A 20,999-nucleotide genomic window follows, 5' to 3' on the forward strand; every position below is an offset into this window, starting at 1 on the left:
AAAATTTGTAATAGTTAGAAAAATTAGTATAGTTAGGTAGAAAATTTAGTATAGTTTGAAAATTTAGGTTAGAATAGTTTGAGGTAGTGCAGCAATGTAGAATAGCTAGGAAAGTTTGAATATTTAGATAATTTAGTGTTAGAAATATTTAGAAAAATAGTAAGAAAATAGCTAGAGAAATATCGAGTATAGTTGATAATTTAGGAGAATAAGGATATGAAATTTAGAATAGAGCAGATATGGTTCAGAAATTAGCTATATATAAAAAATATAGTATAGTTAGTTAGGAAATGTAAAGTAGTTGGAAAAGTTTAAATATTTCGGTAATGTAGAGTTAAAAATGTTATTTAATATGATTTAAAAATTGATATTATTAGGCTTACATATTTTTTTTTATCGATGTAGGAATTGTATATTTGAATTGTTGTGGATTTTTGTAGTGTTGTATTTAGAATGGAAGGAGGAAAATATGATTCATTTAGAATTTAGAATAGAAAAATTTAGGTACATGCAGAGTAGATAATTTAGCATAGAGCATACATAGTTTGTAATTTTCAAACTTTAGTAGCTTGAAGTCGAATTGTTATGAATACGTAGTACAAATATTTTATAGTTGTAAGATATTTAGAATAGAAATAGAGTAATTGTTTTTGGTAGCAATACATTTAGAATGATATAGTTTCAACAGAAAGAGTATGTTAGTGATAATATTTGATGGTTGTGTAGAATACAAGTGATGAGGTTGAATAGAATCTGTGGTTGTAACTGTTGTATATTGATTATAATTATTTAACCTTGCGGAGTATAGTATGCTTGTTGAATCAAGAATGTCGACCGTAGTTGGGTTTAGGGTTTTTTACAGCCATGAATATATCATGTATTGTGACAGTGGGGTGGATCTGAGTAACTTCCAGTATGTGAACACATAATTACATAGTTCGGGAGAGATTCGGGGGTCCCAAATGTTATGTTGGTTGTATAATCTGCTACAACTCATAGCACATCAGCGATTGACGGTGAAGGTTCTGATTCCTAGACGTCGAGAAACCAGCTACTAGTGGGAGCTCTTGGAGGTTACATGTTTGAAGCAATGATAGCAATTTGTGTCACTGGGGTTGAGACGAGGATTTTCCCACTGCATCCTTGTAGAAGTGAGCGATGTTGGGTCCACAGAAGCTGGATCTAACACCGTAGAAGTTGTTGGTGAAAATGTGGTCCATGAGAAAGTGTAGGAGAGTGTGGTTCCGGAGGTACTCCTGCACACTAGTGCACCAGTTAAGATACAGACTGCAAGAGAAGAACGTAATGATGGGGAAGAAAATCAAGCCACGATGCGTGCTGATCAGGGAGAGCAGGACGAGGCATTAGTGGACTAGATGGAGGCAGATAATGACGAGTTCCGCGCATTTGTGGACTCAGGTGCGGTATCTCCAAGAGCGTTACAGTAAGGCCACGCTACATATGGGCAACCCGCAAAGGGTGTATACAGTGAAGATAACGTCTTACATGGAAGAGAAGAGCGGGAAGGGCCAGTCACACAGAGTTCATATTATTGGTAACCATCAGCATGTCTGAAGGTGTATCTAGCCCCTAAGTTTGATTTTGGTAATTAATAACAATATCTATGGACTAATAATTATATTGAAAATTGTTAGTAGGTTGTTCCAAAGGTGATGCATATAGGATTGAGCATGGATTTATTAAGGAATGTCATGCGATCAAGAGAAATGCATCGAGATGAATGAGCTCTAAGTGATGCTCATATGAAGAAGAAGAAGCTAGAGAGAAAGAGACATCGGAGTTTAAAGTTGGTCTTAAGAATATTGATAATAAGTACGAAGATCAAAGTTACTTGTGGAGATCAAGTAACTGAAGGCATAGAATTGTCAATTGAGTTTAATGGACTAACTCATGTGTTATTTGCTTAAGAGTAAGTTGAAGTTAGATTCCGTATGAAGGAAAATATTGAATTGAGATATTTAATGTGCCAAGTTGGAAGAGCAAGATTGAAATAAGCTTAGTAAACAACTTGTGTACTTGATGCTTATGGTTCATGCCTTGGTGGTGAACTAGTGAAGATAAAGTGAAAAGACAAATCTTCCATGGTTGGTGTATGGAAGCAATTAAGTGAACTTCATCAAGCTTGGTCAAGAGAGGATCGAGATAGGAAGAGAGGATGAACATCATCATCAAGCTCAAGTGAAGAGTTAATGATAAGCCTAGAAGAAGTATCAGGATTCAGATGATGTGTTCATCAAATCTGGCAGGATGGCTAGCTTAAGGCAAAGGTATAAAATATAAAATATTTTCTTTTACCGATCAATGGTGATTAGAAAAGAGAAATGACTAGATTGATAGGATAAATATTGTAATATTAAGAGGGGTCTTGACGATTGCTTGAATTTAACATGTGTTGATAAGATCAATTTTACATATGCATACTCTATTTAGTAGGATGCTATAGTATGCAAATAGGTTTTGCAAATAGCTCAAGTTCATGTTCCTACTCCGTATGGCATGCCACTAAGTTTACAAATGTGTTGTGCAAGTTGTCATAGTGAATGCTTTAACCCTTGGTCGCATGGAACCTTTAGGTTGCAAATTTGTTTTGTAAAAGTTTAAAGTTCATGTAGTTTTCTTTATGGTAGATCTTTGGAATATGTTTTAGGTTTGATCTAATATGTTTTAAATCAATCAATTAGTAGGAATGTGTAGTCCTCTGAATAAGCTTTTCGTAGAGTCAAATATCACCTAAATCGGACATCGGGTTCAAAAGTTATCGTCATTTCTCTAAGTGTTAGATATGCTCGTCAGGGAGTGGCAGTCTGACCGCCAAGAACTCTGGTCTGACCATCACGGTGGCAGTCTGATCACCAAGATGGTCGGTCTAACTCTTGGAGCTTGCAGAGAACTTTCATCTCTCTCGAACAGGTGGCGGTTTGACTACCAAGGTGACCGACCGCCAAGTGTTGCCGGTTTAACCGCCAGAAACCAGAGAGTTTTGGTACTCTATGCCACCACTGGAGGCCTGAAAAGGCTGTCAGGACTAGTTTTAGAGATGTTGGATGAGTGGTTGTCTGAACGCAAGTTGTACTACGATCTGACCGCCAGATGCGCAGAGAAGTCAGACTTTGAGCAACGGCTACATTTTGGGTTGTGGCCTATAAATACCCTGTGTCTAGCTGCTTGGGATAGTGCTGCTGTGTGGGGGAACCATTCAAATAATATTCTAGTTAATAACCAAGTTGATCATTTACATAATATCATGACTAGACATCAATCTACAAATTTAGAATAGTACCATGTCAGACCATCTATAATGTAAAAAACGATACATAATGTGTTGTCCAGATGTAAAGGAAGCAAAGTGTTAATTACAACTTGTAATGTTACAGATAAGAAAGTATAGTTATCATAGACACCTTTCCAATTGAGAAATAAGGTAAATAGTCAACATGATTCATAATCAGATTGAAAGTAAGGAAGAATGAAAAATGTTATGTCAGTTCCTCCACAATCACTATCACACCAATTTTCTCACAGAATTATCTCTAAAAGTGATCAAAGTTTTACTCTGGCCACACCTAGGGAACTACATCTGGTTACAGTCTATAGGTTAGCAACGATAAAAGGTGCATATTTTGTTGGGTTTGAGCTTTGTAAGTGTTCATGACATGCGTACAAACAACTTGCACCCACATGATATAATTTAGAGCCTACCTTGATGTTCTCAATGCCTTGCAGCAGATATTGTCTGTTTCTGTTCCTACATTGTCATGAAAGCAGAATAACATTGATGGAGAAGTCAGTTGGATGTGGCAGTTTAATATTTTGTTAATTTAACACATACAGTTTGATGGAGGATAATTATATATTTTGATCCACTGAAATCTGCAACCATAAGAATCATTTTAGTTACTGAACAAAAGACATGTTCTCTAAGGCACAAGCATGGTACTATTCTTCTTTTAAGTAATTCCAGAGCCACCAAAAAATTTCCTTTCGCAATGAGCATTCTAAATATATACTACCAAGGAAGCAAGAACTCTCCTATAGTCAGATCAAAATATTGATTCTTCCCTGTAAGATGCCAAGTCCATCTTCAACTCACATAGCCAAAATGGAGACACAAGCAGATTAGATTTACATGTACCAGGGCAGAAGCAATAATGGGTAAGCAGTCTAGCATGCGAGTACCGAAAATGGGAAGCCAAATGATGGAGCAATCAGGTTGGGAAATTTAGCCGAGCACCTGGTGTGCACTGACTAGAAGAGGAAGAAGAGACGATGCCAACGACTGTGAGCCGCCACGTGCCGATCCTGCAGTGGCTGCTGGTGTGCAGCGTGTTGGACGCACCGTTTGTTGATATGCTCGGCACTCACCATCCGCAGGTTCGCTGTTGGCTTGCCGGTCGCTGGAAGCTTATGCACTCTAGACAACCTCCTCCCCTGCCCTGGCCACCGTAGACAACGACCAAAGCGGATGCACCCCTTGAATCCCCACTCGGGCGGCAGGAATGATGGTCGGCCCACTTTGGCTGCGGCTCCTTTGTGGAGAGGAGAAGGGGAGTGGCGAGCGATGTTAAGGCAGTTGGAGAGGAACAGGGTGACGGGGCGTGGCCATGGGGGTTGTAACTATGAGCGTTACGGTGTTGTTGGGGTCGGAGTTGCAAGCGGCGCCGGTGGAGATGGGAGCAGCATGAGGGGTCGGTTGGGAGTGAACTGTCGTAGGGGCGGAGGAGATGGTCGACGTGCGGTGGGAGACAGTGGTGTGATGCTTCGTGAACGTTCCTAGCTCCCCACAAGCGCTCAGGCTCAAGGCGATACAGTAGGGGCGAATTCCGAGAGCGCTGGACCGTCCGATGGAAGAGAATGGACGATCCAGGTTTCTGGGATTAGCTGCCAGTTGGTTTTGGCAGGAATACTGTTCACAATATGTTAAACCAAAATTAAAGTAGTGTGCGTGTGTGTGTGCCAACGCAGCAAAAGGAGTCCGCACCTGCGCAAGCTACTGGACTCGATTTCAGTGGACCATTCACGTAGGTGTCATGGGCACGGGTCCTTCACCCTGGCCATAGCCCGACGAGGTGAGCGAGCATGTGTGTTTTGCTAGTCCCCTCATCCACACATGTTAAGTGGGTTAATGAGAGAATTTATTTTAAGTTGATCTCCCTCCACCTCCACTTGCAAGGAGAAATTAAAAAATACACCTCCACATCCATTTAGTTAGGATTTTGAGATTTATTTAGAATTTTTCTTAAATATAATGAGCTAAGCCTATATATCTAACACATCTGACGTCTGAGGTGTGCTTGGGCGGCTCGGCAATGAAGAAGATGTGGCTGGGGAGTTCGGGCTCGATGGAGAGATGGCGGACATACATTGAATGAAATTTTTAAGGGTTCAATTTAATTCTCAAAAATCATAGGGAAATTGCCTTAATTTTTAATTAATGTATTAATTTATAACATTATTTCCAGGACTATGTTAAATGGCAATTTAAAGTTTCTTCTCATGGCATTATTTAGCCATTATTTGACCAACTCAAATGAAACTTAAATGTATTTACTCAAATGCTCTGAGCTTCAATTAGCTCGGAAAAGCAGAGATGATGCATATGCATGCTCCAGTCACATGTTTCACAGGAATTATCCAAGTTTCTCCACATTGTACCTCTTTTCATTAAATTGGTCAATTTCCAATTAAATTCAAATGAATTCCAATGCACGCAACAATCATTCACAAATTTCAGAGAATTTGCACTTTTCCATTGCATGCACAATTTGATGTTAATTTAGTTTAGATTTTTCAAGTTCACCAGTACATGTTGCGACATGATTTCAAATTTCTTCATGAAGCTCAAATTCAAGCTCATTTGATTTAGCTTTGATCTAAATTTGATGATAATTTGCAGAGGTAGTCTTCATGATAATTGAAGTGCAAAAAATTTACATGCCACAAATTGCGACACCTATACCTTAAATCTTGAAATTTTGTGAGATGTGGATTTAGCTCAAGCACAAAGGTTTTGATTCCCACTTATTTCTACTATATTTATTTTCCTAGATGACTTGTATTGTTTTATTTCTTAACCTAACAAGAGGATCTTAGGAGTTTTATTAAATTTTTATTACCAGCCCAAGGGATGCACCTGTGGTCCAGTTGCAATATACAAATGGAAAAGTAAAAATGACGGTGGACCCATGAAGCAGCAACTCTCTGTTGCCTGCGTTGGAGAGTTATGAGCTGTGCTTAGCCTACGTTGCAACCTCTTTTTGGTGAAACCACCAGTTTTTAGTACTTGTGTTGAGGGTGCCCTTACCGGGCGAGCTCTGGACCCATGGACCCTGCTGCATCCTGTGCTGGGTTTTTTACGCTTGCACTAAACCCGCAACGCCAAGCGAGGCTGGACGGTCCAGAACGCGTGAGCATATAAATACATCCAGGTGTACGAAATCCCGGATTTTACCTGTAGTAATTGATACTTTCTAAATCGCAAAAGTAGTTAATCAAAGCTTTCCATTACAGAACTGGAAAGGTGCTTGCAAAACATCAGTCGCCATTTAGTTACTGTAAACCAAACTTCAACTTGCATATGACTGAATTGTCAGACACCTGATCTAAGACATGTTGCATCATATTTACAAGCCACACTCACTTCTTCTAAATGAAGCTGTTGTCATACTATTCAATGAAAAAACCTTCGCCGACACCGTGCTGACCCCATTTCCTCGTACTCTGATTTTGTGACGCACATTGATTCGAAATAGGGGCTGGACGCCAAAATAGATCCACCTCTCCAGACACCAAGAAGTGGACTAGACAAAGTAACAGGAAGTTAATGGCATTAGTATACATACATGGGCAAGGGACAGATACAGAAAGTGAGACGAGATAGAGAGCCGGACATACTTCTCTTGACGAATTATCTTCACCTGGTAGTCGTCGGGGACAAGAGGCCGAAGTTCCCTCTCCCTGTCAATACAGTTGACACAATCTCAGTGACCACCTTGAAACGCACAAAGTAAAAAGTGTATATGATGGCCCTCTCAGAACGCACAAAATAGCGTAGAGCCTCTAATGCTGAAGAAACAACTCACAATCTTTCAGTGAATCTGGGGAACAATGTGCTTCCACCTGTCAAGATGATGCTGGAAACAACCCAACAATGTCAACACGAATAGCATATTCAAAGATGAACAGAGGTGCAGATATATGTCCAAATAAATGATACCTCTCGAAAAGCACTGGTTGAAGATATAGATGGCAGGCTTGTACAGCACGAACTATACACTCAGCAAGCCCAGCTTGATTCATACCTACAAACATGCACAGTAGAGATTACAATGGCAGCAATGAGCAGCTTAAACATGTACGCACCTAGCAGTCTATTTGTTATGAACCTCTTGCATTCTATTCCTTGCCAAAGTTAGGGAAAATACAATGATACAAGTGAAATTCAGTATGCGGAAGAGAAACTACTGCACAGAAGAAAAATAAACAACCTAAAACCTCCTGTGTTCTGTACCTTGCCAATGTTAAGGGGAAAACGATGATAAAAGTGAAATTTAGTAAGCAGAAGAGAAACTGATGAGCATATGAATTAGCAGGTCAATGGAATCGCTACTCCTGAGCCACTCGCAAGGATTGTTATCCTAGTAGTCACTGAGCCTAGATATGTTACAGGTGTTGCATTGCTCTATGTGTACAGGGCAAATCCTCCCAATCACCCAAAAAACAAACAAACAAACTTGGTCAGAATGAAGTGCAGATGGAAAGAAAAAAGAGTGAATTTCATAAAACTACACTAAGATTGTAAAAACTATCACAGAACCACACTTCTAAAGATCAATTTCGCAAAACTACACTTTTGTTGTTACTCTCTATCGTAAAACTACACTTATAAGAATCATTCTCATAGAACTACACTCTTCCTGTCATTTTGTATCACAAAGCTACACGTCCGTTGACATTCTGTATCACAAAACTACACTTTTTTTTTGTCACTCAATATCGCAAATCTACACTTTCAGAAATGTAGCTTTCTGAAATGGAATGACAATAAGTGTAGTTTTGTGATATAGATTCTTAAAATGTGTAGGTTTGTGATATGAAATGACAATGAAAGTGTAGTTTTATGAAATTTATTATTAAAAGTGTGTTTCTATGATACGTCAGGATAAGAAAAGTGTAGTTGTGTGAAATAGCTTTGTAGAAGTGTGGTTTGAGATAGTTTTTACAAACATAGTGTAGTTTTGTGAAATTTACTAAAAAACAACTTTTGTGTCTTGTAATGATTTTTAGGAAATAAACTGAAAAGAAAAGCATGAGACAGAGATTTAATCTTCATAGATAGCAATATGCCGGCTAACAAAATTTGGGAGCACAAATGACGGAAAAACTGTAGCACATATATATTAAATGTTGTGGACAGAAGTATATATGACATTTAACATTGACACTAACCAAGATCAATTGGATGAAAAAGCATCTCCGGAACGAGGAACCTCTCATTGGTCAAGACAAATTCCTGCAGAGTAAAAACTTCAATAAATGATACTGAAGGAAGCGTAAGGCACATAACTGAGACTCAGAGTGTTACATTTTGACTTAATTCTAGCTTTTTCCGATCCTCGAACTTGTCTGTATCCATGTCATGGTCTTTTCTATACGATTTTCCATCGAGAGGCAGAGAGCAGTATCTAAGTGCTTCATCCATGTCCCTGACAAACCCTTTCTTGTATGTTATGCCATCAGGGAGAATGTAGGAACATCTAAAAGGGTTGTCCTTAGATGATGACCTGCCAAGCAATTGCACAGCATGCTGGTAAGAGATTTGAGTAACCAATGAACAAAGATGGTGCAAAAAAAGATTGGCAGGTAGGCACAATTACCTACACTAGAAAAGACAGTGTAATCAGAATCTTTTTAACCAGAAGCATAGATGGCTAAACATCCTCAACTGTATCGAAAAATTAACCAACTGAATACCAAATGAGGTAAAAGTAACATCTAATCTTAGCCTAGCAAGAGTACCCTTAACACACTAGATATCTGCAGTCGAAGTGATACAATTCGAAGTTCCAAGTCTCCAAATTTAACTTTGATACAATAACATACAACATTGGTCAGTAATATTCCAATATCAGAATATCCATGCTTGAAAATCTTTAATATTTCTGATATACAATGTTAACACAGTTAGTGGGAGTTCAGTGTATATAATACTTGTTTACAACTGAGAAGATTTGATGTTTACATAATGAGGGAGGCGGCCGCCGCAAGGTCGAGCAACGCGCGCGGGTGGAAAAAATTGGGACGCGCGTGGGGGGGGGGGGGGGGGAGGTAATACGCAGAGCGGGGGAAAGGGTACCAGACCTAAGAGGCTAAGACCAGACTCCAAAGTCTAGACTCCTGCTGCCATCTCTCATCTCTCAAGTCTTAAGCCCAGAATCAAATCCGCCGCCATCCGCCTCCCGCCGCTCCAGACCTCCAGTCCACCTCATTCGCCGCCGTCTCCTGTCATATGTCACTGTCTCCTCCTGTCCCCCGCCGATCCACCGTTCCCCCACCCATTCCGCCGGGTATCTACTCCCCTGCAACTTCGCAGGCCGCAGCAGCGCCGGCGCAGCTCGTCGACTCCTCCGCAGGTATTTGCTCAGTTGCTCTGCTCTGTGTAGTTGTGTAGTAACTTGGTCTACTATGTGTAGTTGTGTAGTAACTTGGTCTACTATGTGTAGTTGTGCAGTTGCTCTGCTCTGCCGGCCCTGGTAATGCTTTGCTCTATATAGTTCTGTGCTGATTGCTGAATGCTGATAGCCTGGTACTGCTTCATTGCTTGTTATTAATTGTGCACTTGTGTTCTGCTTTGCTAATACTGCTAGTTGTTAGAGGCTCTGTGCTCTGCTTTCAAATGTACTGCTAGTTCCTAATAGCCTGGTAGGCTGGTACTAACTTAGAGCAGCTATTTCAAATGTACTGTTGTGCTGATTGCCTGATCGCTGATTGCCCTGTGCTTTGCTTTGTAGTTCTGTGCTGATTGCTGAATGTTGATAGCTTGTTATTAGTTGTGCAGTTGTGCACTTGTGCTCTGCTTTGCCTAAATTTCAAATGTCATGTACTTCTGTTAGAGCAGCTATTTACCATGTACTGCTATTTATTTTATAGGGACAGCAAGGATGACTGATAGAGCAGCAAGTGCAAGTGCCATGGCTGGAGCAGCTGAGCAGAAGAGCAAAGAAAGGACAATGTCATCACCATTCATCAAGGTATGCTATTCAACATAATTGTTTCAAAATTTGTGCTTGTGCATTCATGTGAAGTGAGTATGGCGTCGCCTCGCCACATGCCATACTCGCCTAAAAGGTGTGAAGGTAATCAAGCACCTCATCTCGCCTTACCGCTGTAATAACTATGGTTTCAAGTATATTGCCCAAAAAATATCAGGCTCTAAGAAGGCTAGCTTTGAATTACTTACATCAACTAAACAATCCCACGCGAGAAAATCCATGCATTAATCTTCCAAGTCCTAACATAAAGCCCTTGGACTCCATGAGACCACTAGCACTTAGTTTCCTTAACTGATTAGTACGATTGCAAGCATTGTGAATAACTACATTGTCTAGCATGTTCTTTAAAACATAATACAGCATCTAGATGGAACATGTGTTCTAACAACTCTAAAATCCAATATGCTTTATGAACATATTTCTGAAAAAAAATCTAGCGAAGAAACATATCCTCAGTAACATTTTCAGCATGGCTTTGAACATCTCATGGCATCCAGAGGGATCAGCTCTTATCATATTAAATTCAGTGTGCTTTAGGAAGACGTTTCTATACAATTTTCTGGAGAAAACATAACCCAGGTATAGGACTTTACCTAAAAAAAATGTGTTTTTTTTTTGCCGGAAAGAAAAGTTTGCATTCTTGAAATTCAAATGTTAAGGTCGTGATCTGTTTGGCCCTAGAATAACACTTCATACCTGCACTTCCCCGGCATCTTTTACGCTTTGCATGCCTATAGTGAATTTTCAGCTAAAAATGTTGGCTCCCACCCTCCCACACACTCATGTACACGCGCAATGCCATATTTTTTGGAAGCTACAAGTTTCAGTATCAAAATTACTAGGATATCAGCACATGTAGTTAAATTGGTTACGCAAACAACTCATTCAGAGTTCAAATGCTATGTGCTCCTAGTTGCCCTTTCCACATCAAGGTCACCATAGAACTTTAAATTTAATTGAATATTCCATTGCACTTCAAAAAAAAAACATGAAGAAGTGAATATGATGTATCCATGACAGATGAGGAAGGCAGCAGACCTGGCAAGGCGAAGATCACCAGGGACATCAAGGGAGACAAAGCACAGCTTTTCCTTTGCGTCATCAATGAGAAGAGTTTCATCCATGACATTAAGAGAACGGTATGATATGAGCTCCTTGAGATAGTTTGTAAGGGCCTTGCCACCAAGGTCCATACGGCGCACACCATAATTCAGAGTGAAGTTCTGTAGCACAGGGGATGCGTGAGTGAAGGAGAAGCCACAGTCAACAACAAGGCTGCATTGAGCACGAAAGAGCGTCGGTTGACTGCTAGCCTCGTAAAGGTGGACAAGGGAAGGGGCATCTGCGACGCAAAGAGAGTTGAAGCCAAATTCCTCGAACACAAGCTCATCAGTTGCATGCTGAAGTGCTGGAGGGTTGAACATGGGTTCCACCAGTAACAAGGATGAGTTGGTAGGATCCACCTGCAGCAGGCTACGTAGAACCCGTTCCCACACCTCCCTTTGGACCTCCATATTGATAAGATAGCCACGATCAATAGGACGCTTCAATGTCATGCCAGTCACGTCAACATCTTCGGCCTGCAGCTGGTCAGCCACAAGCCATTTCTTGGAATTCGTATTGCCACCAGGGGGTTTGGCCATACAGTTGGGGACAACAGCAATTGGATCCTTGTCCCCGCCAAAGCCAGCCTTCAGAAGGCCACCCCCATTGTCTACCACCACCACACTCGATCCACCTGTCATTAGAGATCCCTCCACTCCTTTCCTACTGTAGCCTACCCTTATGCCGATGAAACCCCAAATTGTATACTTCAATGTAAGAGGGGTCCTACATACAAAAAGAAAGGGGATGGAATTGGTCAAAATGGTTAAAAAAAAACCTTCCTGCATTAATGTCAACCAAAAGTTTCGTTTCAAAAAATATAAATCAAACAAAAGTTGTGTATATAATTTGGCTAACTCCTCAAGTGCAGCATGGAAGGAACAGCCTAAATGTCTAATATAGTTTCCTCTAATCAACTTCTACATTCCAGTAGAAAATGAAAACACCAAAACATGGCATCTAGAAAAGCAAATATTGAGGCTCTACTTCTCTAAGATAGCCCGAATCAACCAATATGATTCCACGAACAGATAATACCTTCAAAATTTGAACCTTTCAACCTAATGTTCGCTCAACATGTACTTAATTCAATCATGTCATGCCAAATGAACTGCTTTTAGCATAGAAAGTTTAATGTTCACTAAAAATGAATCGACCACTTTGATCAAATTTGTTCGAGCTGCAGGGGTAAAATCACATTGGGGTTCAGTTAAAACCCCAAGATTTTTTGGAAAAAACTGCACCTACGCCTTGGATGGATTGATCTTGCGCGCTGAATAACCTAATCAAATCATGGATTGGCGGGTTGATGGTAGTATTGTGCTCATAGTCTAACCCGCCAATCCATGGCTCGATCAGGTTCTTCTTCAGCGCGCAGGATCAATCCATCCAAGGCGTAGGTGCAGCTTTTTTCAAAAAATCTTGAGGGTTCAACTGAACCCCAATGCCCCAACATTAATTTCGCCCCTGCAACTCGAACAAATTTAATCAAAGTGGTCGATTCATTTTTGGTGGACATTAAACATTCTTTGCTAAAAGTAGATAATTTGGCATGAGATGATTGAATGAAGTACCTGCTAGGCGAACATTAGATTGCAAGGTTCAAATTTTGAAGGTACTATCTGTTCGTGGCATCATAGTTGGTTGCTTCGGTCTCCCTCGGAGAAGTAGCCTCAATCTTTGCTTTTCTAGATGCCAATGTTTGGTGTTTTCATTTTCTACTAGAATGTAGAAGTTGATTAGATGAAATTATATTAGACAGCTAGGTTGTTCCTTCCATGCTGCACTTGAGCAGTTAACCAAGTTACATACACAACTAGGGGTGGCAATGGGTCAGGTCAGGTCCAGGTGGAGAAAAACCATGCCCGACCCAAAACCCGACAGCCTCAACCCGACATGACAAGCGGGTGAAAACTGGCACCCGAACCCACACCGGTCGGGTGCCCGTCAGGTTTCGGGTGCCCACCGGGTTTCAGTTCAGCAGTACAACACTCAGTTCAACACTTCAATACTCAATTCAGCTAGACTAAATTCAGCAATACAACAGTTAGTTCAGGCTGTTCAGCAATCAGCATTTTAGCAGTACAATACAACAGTACAACACAGTTCAACTTCAAAAGTCAACACTCAGTTTAGTCTAATTGTCCAACTCCAACAAGAATAAATGACTAAAGGCCAGCATTGTTCAACTCTCTGTCTTCGGCCAAGCCTCACAAAAGAAAAGGATTGATCTTTGGCTGATTCAATAATGATTGTCACGTCTTATTACACAGAACATACACCTTGATTTGAACACATAATTTCACTACTAGAATGAACAATCAAATTAAGCAAATCAAATTAACAGAGCCGTGCTTGCAGGAGAAGTAATTTGATCACTAATTCAGTATGGACAGTAGTTTAACCCAGCCACCCTTTACAGAATTACAATCGACAGCACTCAACTCAAGAATGCACGTCTGCAGAGTGCAGACAACTACTTGCTGGCTGCTGCCACAAAACACATCCAACAAACAACCTCCTCGCAATTTGCATCTCCAGTCTGCAGTGTGCTTACCAGGGCCAGGGGAGGACCGGAACCGGAGGAGGAGGAAGACTAGGAGTGCGAGAGGAGGGGGCGGCGTGGACAGCGAGTCGGCGAGGCCGGAGGGGTCGGCGCGGACGGCGAGGCCGGATCTACGGACGGCGAGGAGCGTGGCGGACTAGGCGGCGACGGCGCTTCCGGCCTTGGGGACTGCGAATGGCGGCGGAACGAGTGTTAGCTTTAGGTTTTTCTCAGTGGCTGCCTGGCTGTGGATTGCTGGAAAGGTCGTCCTGCATTTTACGTTTCGGGTTGGTTATCTATGAAAGAGTACCTCCAATAGACTCTTTAAATCTCACTCTATCTATAAAAAATTATCATTCTATTTCTCTACATGCTCCAACCGATTATCTAAATCCCGCTCTCTAAATTTTACTCCTCTATATTTTATTAGTATCCTATAAATAAAAAATATTTACAACAACTATATTTCTAACGGCTAAATTTTGTATATATTTAAATTTTATTTGAATTTAAATTAAATTAAAAGAAGAATACCACATGAAATTAAAAAAATACATATAAATAAGCATTACAAAGAAAATTATTTTTTCACTATATAACCTAGGATTGAAAATAATTTTAGAAATTAGTCCATCACATAAGAAGATTATTAATAAATTTTTTCAAATTTTTGAGAATTGATTTGATGCCTTAACAATTGTTAGAAGTTATAAAAATATATTTTTTTTGATAATTTTAGTTTAAATTTTACATAGGTTTTTTGACGAATTTAGTTAAAATAGGTTGCACATGAATTATAGAACACCTATAATTTTTTTAGGATTTTTAGAGTAATAGAAGATCACTGTTTGAACACAGGAAATGGGAAAAAGAAATTGGAGCTGTCAGTACTGTTCACCAGCGGGTCCATCTGTCAGCGTCGGCTCCTCTTGCGTTTTGTCCCATAGCGAGCCTCTCTCCTGCTCACTAGACCTGGAGAGCGAGACGGACTGGATAGGAGTGAAAAGATATAGCGAGTGAGTTGGCGAGTTGGTTGGAGATGATATTTTGAGGTGGATCGCTACTTTTGACTATAGAGAGCTGGAAAGGAAGTCGGTTGAAGTTACTCTTATAAACCTAAGTCTAATCTAACTTATTTTAGTGTTCAACTTGAAAGACTTATAGGTGAAAATAGAACCTAAATATAAACTTATCAGATACAGAACCTACTAAGTATCAAAACCATAAATACAATTATCACTCTTAATGAGTAACGATACCAGAATCTTCCCACTTTAACGTTGAATTTAATGCACCTATACTCTACATACTTAGATAAGCTTAGAACAAATTTGAATCGTGTCATGTCCAACCCTGTCAAGAGTTGGCTCGACTAAAGATTAGTGATTGATTTTCACGCTGTTGGTTCATCTGCGCGTTGGTGAGGAATTAACTTGTGGGGGCTAGGTGATACCAACAACAGGCTGCGGCAAGCCAAAAATTGAGTTACATCCATCCAAACAGTAGCTAATTTGGACATGACAGTCAATATTTGGCAGGATAAGCATGGGCATGGATCCAAACGAGTCCTAAACCCTTTTACTTTTTTTTAAGACACGGGCTTAAACCTTGGTATCTACACGGTACACTTTTTTCCCACAGCAGAGGAATTTCTTCGTTCGCGTCGGCTTGCCTCATGGTTGTATCGTTTTGCCCTTGAAAACTCAATGTCGAAGGAAGATCTTGTGTTCTTTCCTTCAAAAATCCAATCCAAATAACGCAGCTGGATATGGACGGATGCGCCGCCTCCTGGTTAGCATCCGGCACAGAGATAACTCAAAGGGCAAAATCTCCAAACAAAACGAGTGGCAAAAGACCACATAAACTTGCTTCGGCGTGGCACATTACTAATTTCATACTTTTTGTAGCGCCATTATTCGAACTGCAATGTCTCGAAATCGCGTATATCCAATTTGCGCTGAAGAATCGGTTTGGACCATAACAAAGCAACGCCAGTCGAGGCCGCGAGGTTATCAGGCATGTTGTGCACGCCTTCTCGTAGCTGCCAGTGAAAGAAGAGCAAACTCGGCTCCCTGTTGATTATTTCTCGCGAAGAAGACTTCACTCACTCGCACAGAGGTTTTATTCAACCGTTCACAAAAGAAGTGGACGAGCCACTAACTCATCTGATAAGATACATGAGCAAGTAAGTAGCCCGTACCAATGGCCTGTGCAGCCTGTGTTCTGCACAGGCCCCCCCAAAATAGGAGGCCCCCATTTAGGTTCTCGTTGCAACACTTTTCAGCAAATACCCATATTAATTGCCGGTTGGGTGATTGAGAAATCAATAAAGTCATGTTGATATTTTCAATTTTCTGAAACGACGATTGTTTTCCTAATATCATTATTGCATATAGAATTTTGTTGGCTACTCCGGTGATTATGGTAATGATAGAGAGAAGTTTATCAAAATTAAAATTGTTGAAATTCTACGTGCGTTTTACAATAACACAAAAAAGACTTAGTAGATAGGCTATAATAGCTTTTAGAGTAAGGATGGCGTGTTTCATCTAAAAGATAAATTATTTAGTTAAAAATATTAATATGTGTAGATTAGTAGTTAAGAATTCTAATATATACTTTCTAGCCAGTTGTATTTCTTATGGCCTGTTTGACAAAACTCTCGAAGTTAGTCATTTCTAACTTAGGAATTCTTAGAACGGTAGACAGATTGATGATTTTTATTAAAAAGTCTTATTCTTATTTTGAACTTAAAAAATATATATTTAAATCATTTTATTTTATCTTACTAACTTCAATTTTTACATATCTTGAAACTATAACTCTACCAAACAGGATCATAGAAAATAATTACTGATATGATAAATAAAATACTTGTTTTTAAAAGTGCATTTTCTTATACATATGACCTAATTTTGAATTTCGCACCGACCTCTAATTTCTCAGGCCCTGTAGGCTAACACGGTTCAACTTCCCTGCATCGCTCTTAAGTAAAGAGAAAAGTGGTGAGTCAGAGATACTTCAATATAGGATTTCATATTAACAAGGTGTCTCATTACCCACCATTAGCTCTGAAAGTTACAAATTCAGATGCCTAGAATCGCAGTAGCAGAAACAGGGACGAGAGGACACCAGTTTGCCTGACCAGCTAGGAGCAAGCACCAGTGTCGAATACATGGTATCCAGAAGATATCTCGAGTGAAGACGTTTTTCTCTCTTTATTATGGAACACAAACTACAAAGTATTACGTCTCGTTACGTCAGAAATTCACTGGCTGCTCGACTCATCATCCTCCGCCGGCTGATGCTGGTTCAGCACGAAAGCCCCTTCCAGATTCTTATGGACCTCGGCTTTGATTTTCTCCTCCTTGCTACCTCTCTTCAGTTTCATGACAATGTCAAATTTTACAAAGCCTTCCACAACCTGGTCAAAGGAGTATCAAAGTAAACTTTCAGCCAAATGCTGTAACATTTAAAGAACTTCAGAATAAAGAACCAATTTGCAACAGCTAACCTCTGCCTTTGCTCGAATGATCTCAAGAAGTTCATACGGAAACAAGGAGTTTGACCTCTCTTGTATTGATTTCACAGCATGATTTGCAGCATCTTTGACTACAGGATCATGTACAGGGACATCGCGCCAACTGGACTCATGTCCACCTGAAATATCACCCAGTTAAATACCAATAATACTAGTTACAAATAATATCTTCATCATAAGACCTCCCTCCTGTTCACAAATTCGTAATCTAGGTTTTGACATACATTCATGTGTTACCAATCCTTAACAGGACTAAACGACAAGAAAAATGTGATCTAACCACAGGTAGCCCTGCTAATGGTCTCGAATCCAAACCGAACGCACAGCAACCCACTTCAAGCATGCACAGTTTCGTCAACCCAGCCCAGACCATTCCTCGACCTGCAGAAACCAAACCACCCCAAACCGTGACTTCCTTTCAGCCCAAACCAAACCAAACTATTTGTCTAACCATGGGTTCAACCCATTAGAAACTGAATCCCAACCCACGGCTTCTCTTCTGCAAATGACCAAACCATCACCCGTCCACTCTCCACTCCAATACACAAGCTTCAGACCACTGCAGACAGTGGCGGATCCAGAGCAAACATTTAGGGGGGGGGGGGGGGGCTCAATCTCTTCTTCTTCCTCCTTCCCCTCCTCTTTTCTCTTCTTCTTCCTCCTTCTCAAGTGTTCCTAGGGGTAGGGGGCTCAAGCCCGCCCAGCCCCCGTCCCCTTGGTGGATCTACCGACTGCAGAGAACCAAGCCACGAGTCCACGACCACAAGACTGTCAGCATAGCAAGGTCCGAGGCCACCGCGAAGGTGCGGGAGGCACACGGCAGCCCTGAGGGATACAGAGAGGGGTGGAGGTGCAAGGGGGAGGGAGGCTAGCAAGAGCACGCAGAGGAAGCGCAGGTGGCGGTGGCCGCCGTGGGGAAGAAGGAAGGTGTGGGCCTGCAAGAGGTGACGCAGAGAGGTGATGTGGAGGATGAGGGAGAGCACGTGGTGGAGCGCCAGGAGCAAAGGCAGAGGCGGCGACTAGCTGGGGTGGTGGGACCATGGGAGGCGGCGTTCGAGTTGAGGGTTTGGTGAGGAAGCACAGGCATCTCACCAACGGGTTCAAACCGGTTCTCAAACCAATTTGAAGGAATGGTTTCTCAGACCAATCCAACCCACTGGATGATGGAAACCAAACCGCCCCAGACCGTTAGCTCTCCAACCCATTCTCAAACCATCCAAACACAACCCATTCAAAGACCCAAACTGTTAAACCCGATCAAACCAAACTGTTAGCAGGTCTAACCATAGGGCACCAATTCTCTGACCATTTCATAACAACCAATTTTGCTAGAATGACAACTTACTGGACGTGCGTCCATAGCTAACCATGGCAACAGTCAAGTGATGGTATATCCAGCTGATGCGTCAGTTAGCTGGGTGAATGACATAGTGGCAATTACTGGGAGAACCAGGCAAGGTAGGTTTGCACTGGTAATCCATAATTCACACTTTGTGACTCTAATCATCACAATATCTGCCCAAAGGTGGATATAAAAGAGCAGCATATTGTGTCGAGACTCAACGTTAGGAAGGCACATTCGCAATGATCAACTTCCCCAAGCTATGATCAATCAAGTCTGCGTCCAGTCTCAAAAGGATCTCCCCAGGTTATTTAAACAGCAAACAGAACAATATGAAACATCTTGAATACTCAAAATCTATTAGCATTTGATGTCCCTATACTACATACAACCAACCAAACTCATAAGTACTTTAAGGCGAAAAAGCTCAGCCACCTACCAAGCTATCACTAGTTTGTCACAATATGACATCTGTTGCAATATCACGATAAGACTTCCCTCGATGCTGTTGACAATTTGAGGCTTCAAACTATGAAGCTCAGCCTAGAAATCCATTAACTTGAGGTAATGTTAGCTGAACTCCACTTCAAACTGTTGCTGCCTGTCTCACCCCAAAGATGATGTTTAAAGGAAGAGATTGACATACAGGACAAATGCTGCAATTAATTCTTTCCACAAACCAACTGCAGTCACTCCGTCTTGACGCCCTTGGACAAAAAGTCTGAGTCCCTTGATTTGAAAGGGCAAAATTTTCGTGCTCTCCCAAGGATGATCTAGAACCAGGTTTTTTCATTTAAATGATCTAAAGTATAAAGAAATACAGTGAATGCCAATACTTGGACGCCTGTTCATGAAATCTTGACCCCATTATTGCATTCTAAAATATGACAAACAATTTTGAGGAATAACTAAATATCGGTTTGCATTCAATAGAACAGCCATTTAGGATCCACCACTCATCAATATGATATTTGCCACTTAAATTTAGAATTTGAAGGAAAATGAGTACCCATGATTCCAAACTAGATCAACACACACCCTCCAATATTCCCACGCTTTCTTATCTTGTTTCAAAGGAAGTCATAGCCCATATCCAACATTAAGCATTTGTACAAACACCTCGCACTCACCATAAAATCCCCAGTCCCTCCCGTCTATTTGCAGTCACAGGCAAGCAAGCCACAAGGATCTCATGCGCGGGAGCACGAACCTATCTTGGCGCCGAGGTCGGCGTTGGTGAAGGCGGTGGCGTCCCCTTTGTGGCGGAACTCCTGGAGCTCCTTGAAGTCGAGCCAGGGCTTGACCCAGACCTTGGCCTCGTAGACCTTCTTGCTGCCCGCCTCGATGGCCTCGAGCGTGAGGTGGTGCAGCGTGCCGGTCACCACCTGCTCCTTGGCCTCCACCACCCGCACGAACTCCAGCAGCACGTTCTGCACGCACGCAAGCACAAAATCCTCCCCAAATCAGAACCACATCGCATCAAGCGGGGGATCACGGACCGCTGCAAGGGAAAGGAATCCAGAAAGTGGCAAGCGAGGGGGAGCTCGGTGGGCGCCACGCCACTCACCTCGCGCTTGTTGTGCTCGTCGACGGCGAAGCGGGCGATCCCGTCGGCCTCGGCGCTGTTGGCGGCGGCGGCGGCGGGGTTCTCGCACGCTGCGCCGAGGACGTGGCCGGCCATGGCTGCTCCGATCGCGAGGGGCAGGATGAGTAGGAGTAGGAGGGGAAACGAAGCGGCGGCGAGTCGCGTCGCGGCAACGCGCATGCTCCACTGGAGTACTAGCCCTTGCGGTTTGCTTTGCTTGCTTCGTTGAGGGGTTCCGCTCTCGCGGGGGTAACGGGCGGGGGAAGGGGACCCACTCGCCGCCTCGTCGGTCGGGTTGGGGTCAGGAGCAGTTGCGGGACACGTGGAGGCGTCTACGGAGCATCTTTAACCGCTATTCTATCTCATTCCTCATCTTACCTCTTTAATTTGGTGCTCCAACAATATCTTCATCGTGCACGCTATTTTGACGGACACGTTATCCCACTTCTTTCACACATCAGATATAGTATCTCTCTCATGTATGACATCCTCTAACCATCTGCTCGCCTCTATACGCTCCCACTACGATACAGACCTCCATAGCTTCACCCGAGACACCAACGTTTCTCTAGCGAGGGCGAGAAGTCCGCCCT

At 41.8% G+C, this 20,999-nt stretch overlaps 2 protein-coding genes across 4 annotated transcripts; both read right to left on the reverse strand.

Annotated features, from left to right (window-relative positions):
• Nucleotides 1-6,505: 6,505 nt before the first annotated feature.
• LOC133899233 (actin-related protein 6) lies at nt 6,506-14,220 on the reverse strand. Of its 3 annotated transcripts, XM_062340220.1 has the most exons (9): nt 13,951-14,220; nt 11,603-12,119; nt 11,328-11,512; nt 8,603-8,801; nt 8,467-8,530; nt 7,235-7,319; nt 7,101-7,151; nt 6,913-6,975; nt 6,506-6,818 (listed from the first exon to the last, which is right to left on the reverse strand). In XM_062340220.1, the coding sequence occupies exons 2-9, from the start codon at nt 12,032-12,034 to the stop codon at nt 6,689-6,691; spliced, it is 1,209 nt and encodes a 402-aa protein (XP_062196204.1). In that variant the 5' UTR covers nt 12,035-12,119; nt 13,951-14,220; the 3' UTR covers nt 6,506-6,688. The 3 variants fall into 3 exon arrangements, 2 of the variants coding, with proteins under 2 accessions (XP_062196204.1, XP_062196196.1); XM_062340212.1 differs by having other exon boundaries at nt 11,328-12,119; XR_009906335.1 differs by having other exon boundaries at nt 6,749-6,818; nt 7,061-7,151; nt 11,328-12,119.
• Nucleotides 14,221-16,957: 2,737 nt separating this feature from the next.
• Nucleotides 16,958-20,650, reverse strand: LOC133899251 (cysteine proteinase inhibitor 12-like). Its single transcript, XM_062340234.1, has 4 exons — nt 20,389-20,650; nt 20,032-20,251; nt 17,453-17,598; nt 16,958-17,362 (listed from the first exon to the last, which is right to left on the reverse strand). Exons 1-4 carry the CDS (start codon nt 20,584-20,586, stop codon nt 17,207-17,209), a joined length of 720 nt encoding a protein of 239 aa, XP_062196218.1. The 5' UTR covers nt 20,587-20,650; the 3' UTR covers nt 16,958-17,206.
• Between the last annotated feature and the right edge of the window lie 349 nt (nt 20,651-20,999).

Source organism: Phragmites australis, chromosome 2, assembly GCF_958298935.1.
Source record: "Phragmites australis chromosome 2, lpPhrAust1.1, whole genome shotgun sequence".
NCBI classification, from domain to species: Eukaryota; Viridiplantae; Streptophyta; class Magnoliopsida; order Poales; family Poaceae; genus Phragmites; species Phragmites australis.

What these genes read in the sequence shown, in the direction of transcription:
- LOC133899233 (XM_062340212.1), bottom strand. Translation starts at nt 12,034, where the DNA reads ATGACAGGTGGATCGAGTGTGGTGGTGGTAGACAATGGGGGTGGCCTT. An exon ending in GGTGATCTTCGCCTTGCCAG is followed by an intron (nt 8,802 to 11,327) that starts GTCTGCTGCCTT and finishes ATTGCTTGGCAG; the next exon opens with GTCATCATCTAAGGACAACC. An exon ending in CAACCAGTGCTTTTCGAGAG is followed by an intron (nt 7,152 to 7,234) that starts GTATCATTTATT and finishes GGTTGTTTCCAG; the next exon opens with CATCATCTTGACAGGTGGAA.
- LOC133899251 (XM_062340234.1), bottom strand. Translation starts at nt 20,586, where the DNA reads ATGCGCGTTGCCGCGACGCGACTCGCCGCCGCTTCGTTTCCCCTCCTA. An exon ending in ACGAGCACAACAAGCGCGAG is followed by an intron (nt 20,252 to 20,388) that starts GTGAGTGGCGTG and finishes GCGTGCGTGCAG; the next exon opens with AACGTGCTGCTGGAGTTCGT. An exon ending in CGACCTCGGCGCCAAGATAG is followed by an intron (nt 17,599 to 20,031) that starts GTTCGTGCTCCC and finishes GTGATATTTCAG; the next exon opens with GTGGACATGAGTCCAGTTGG.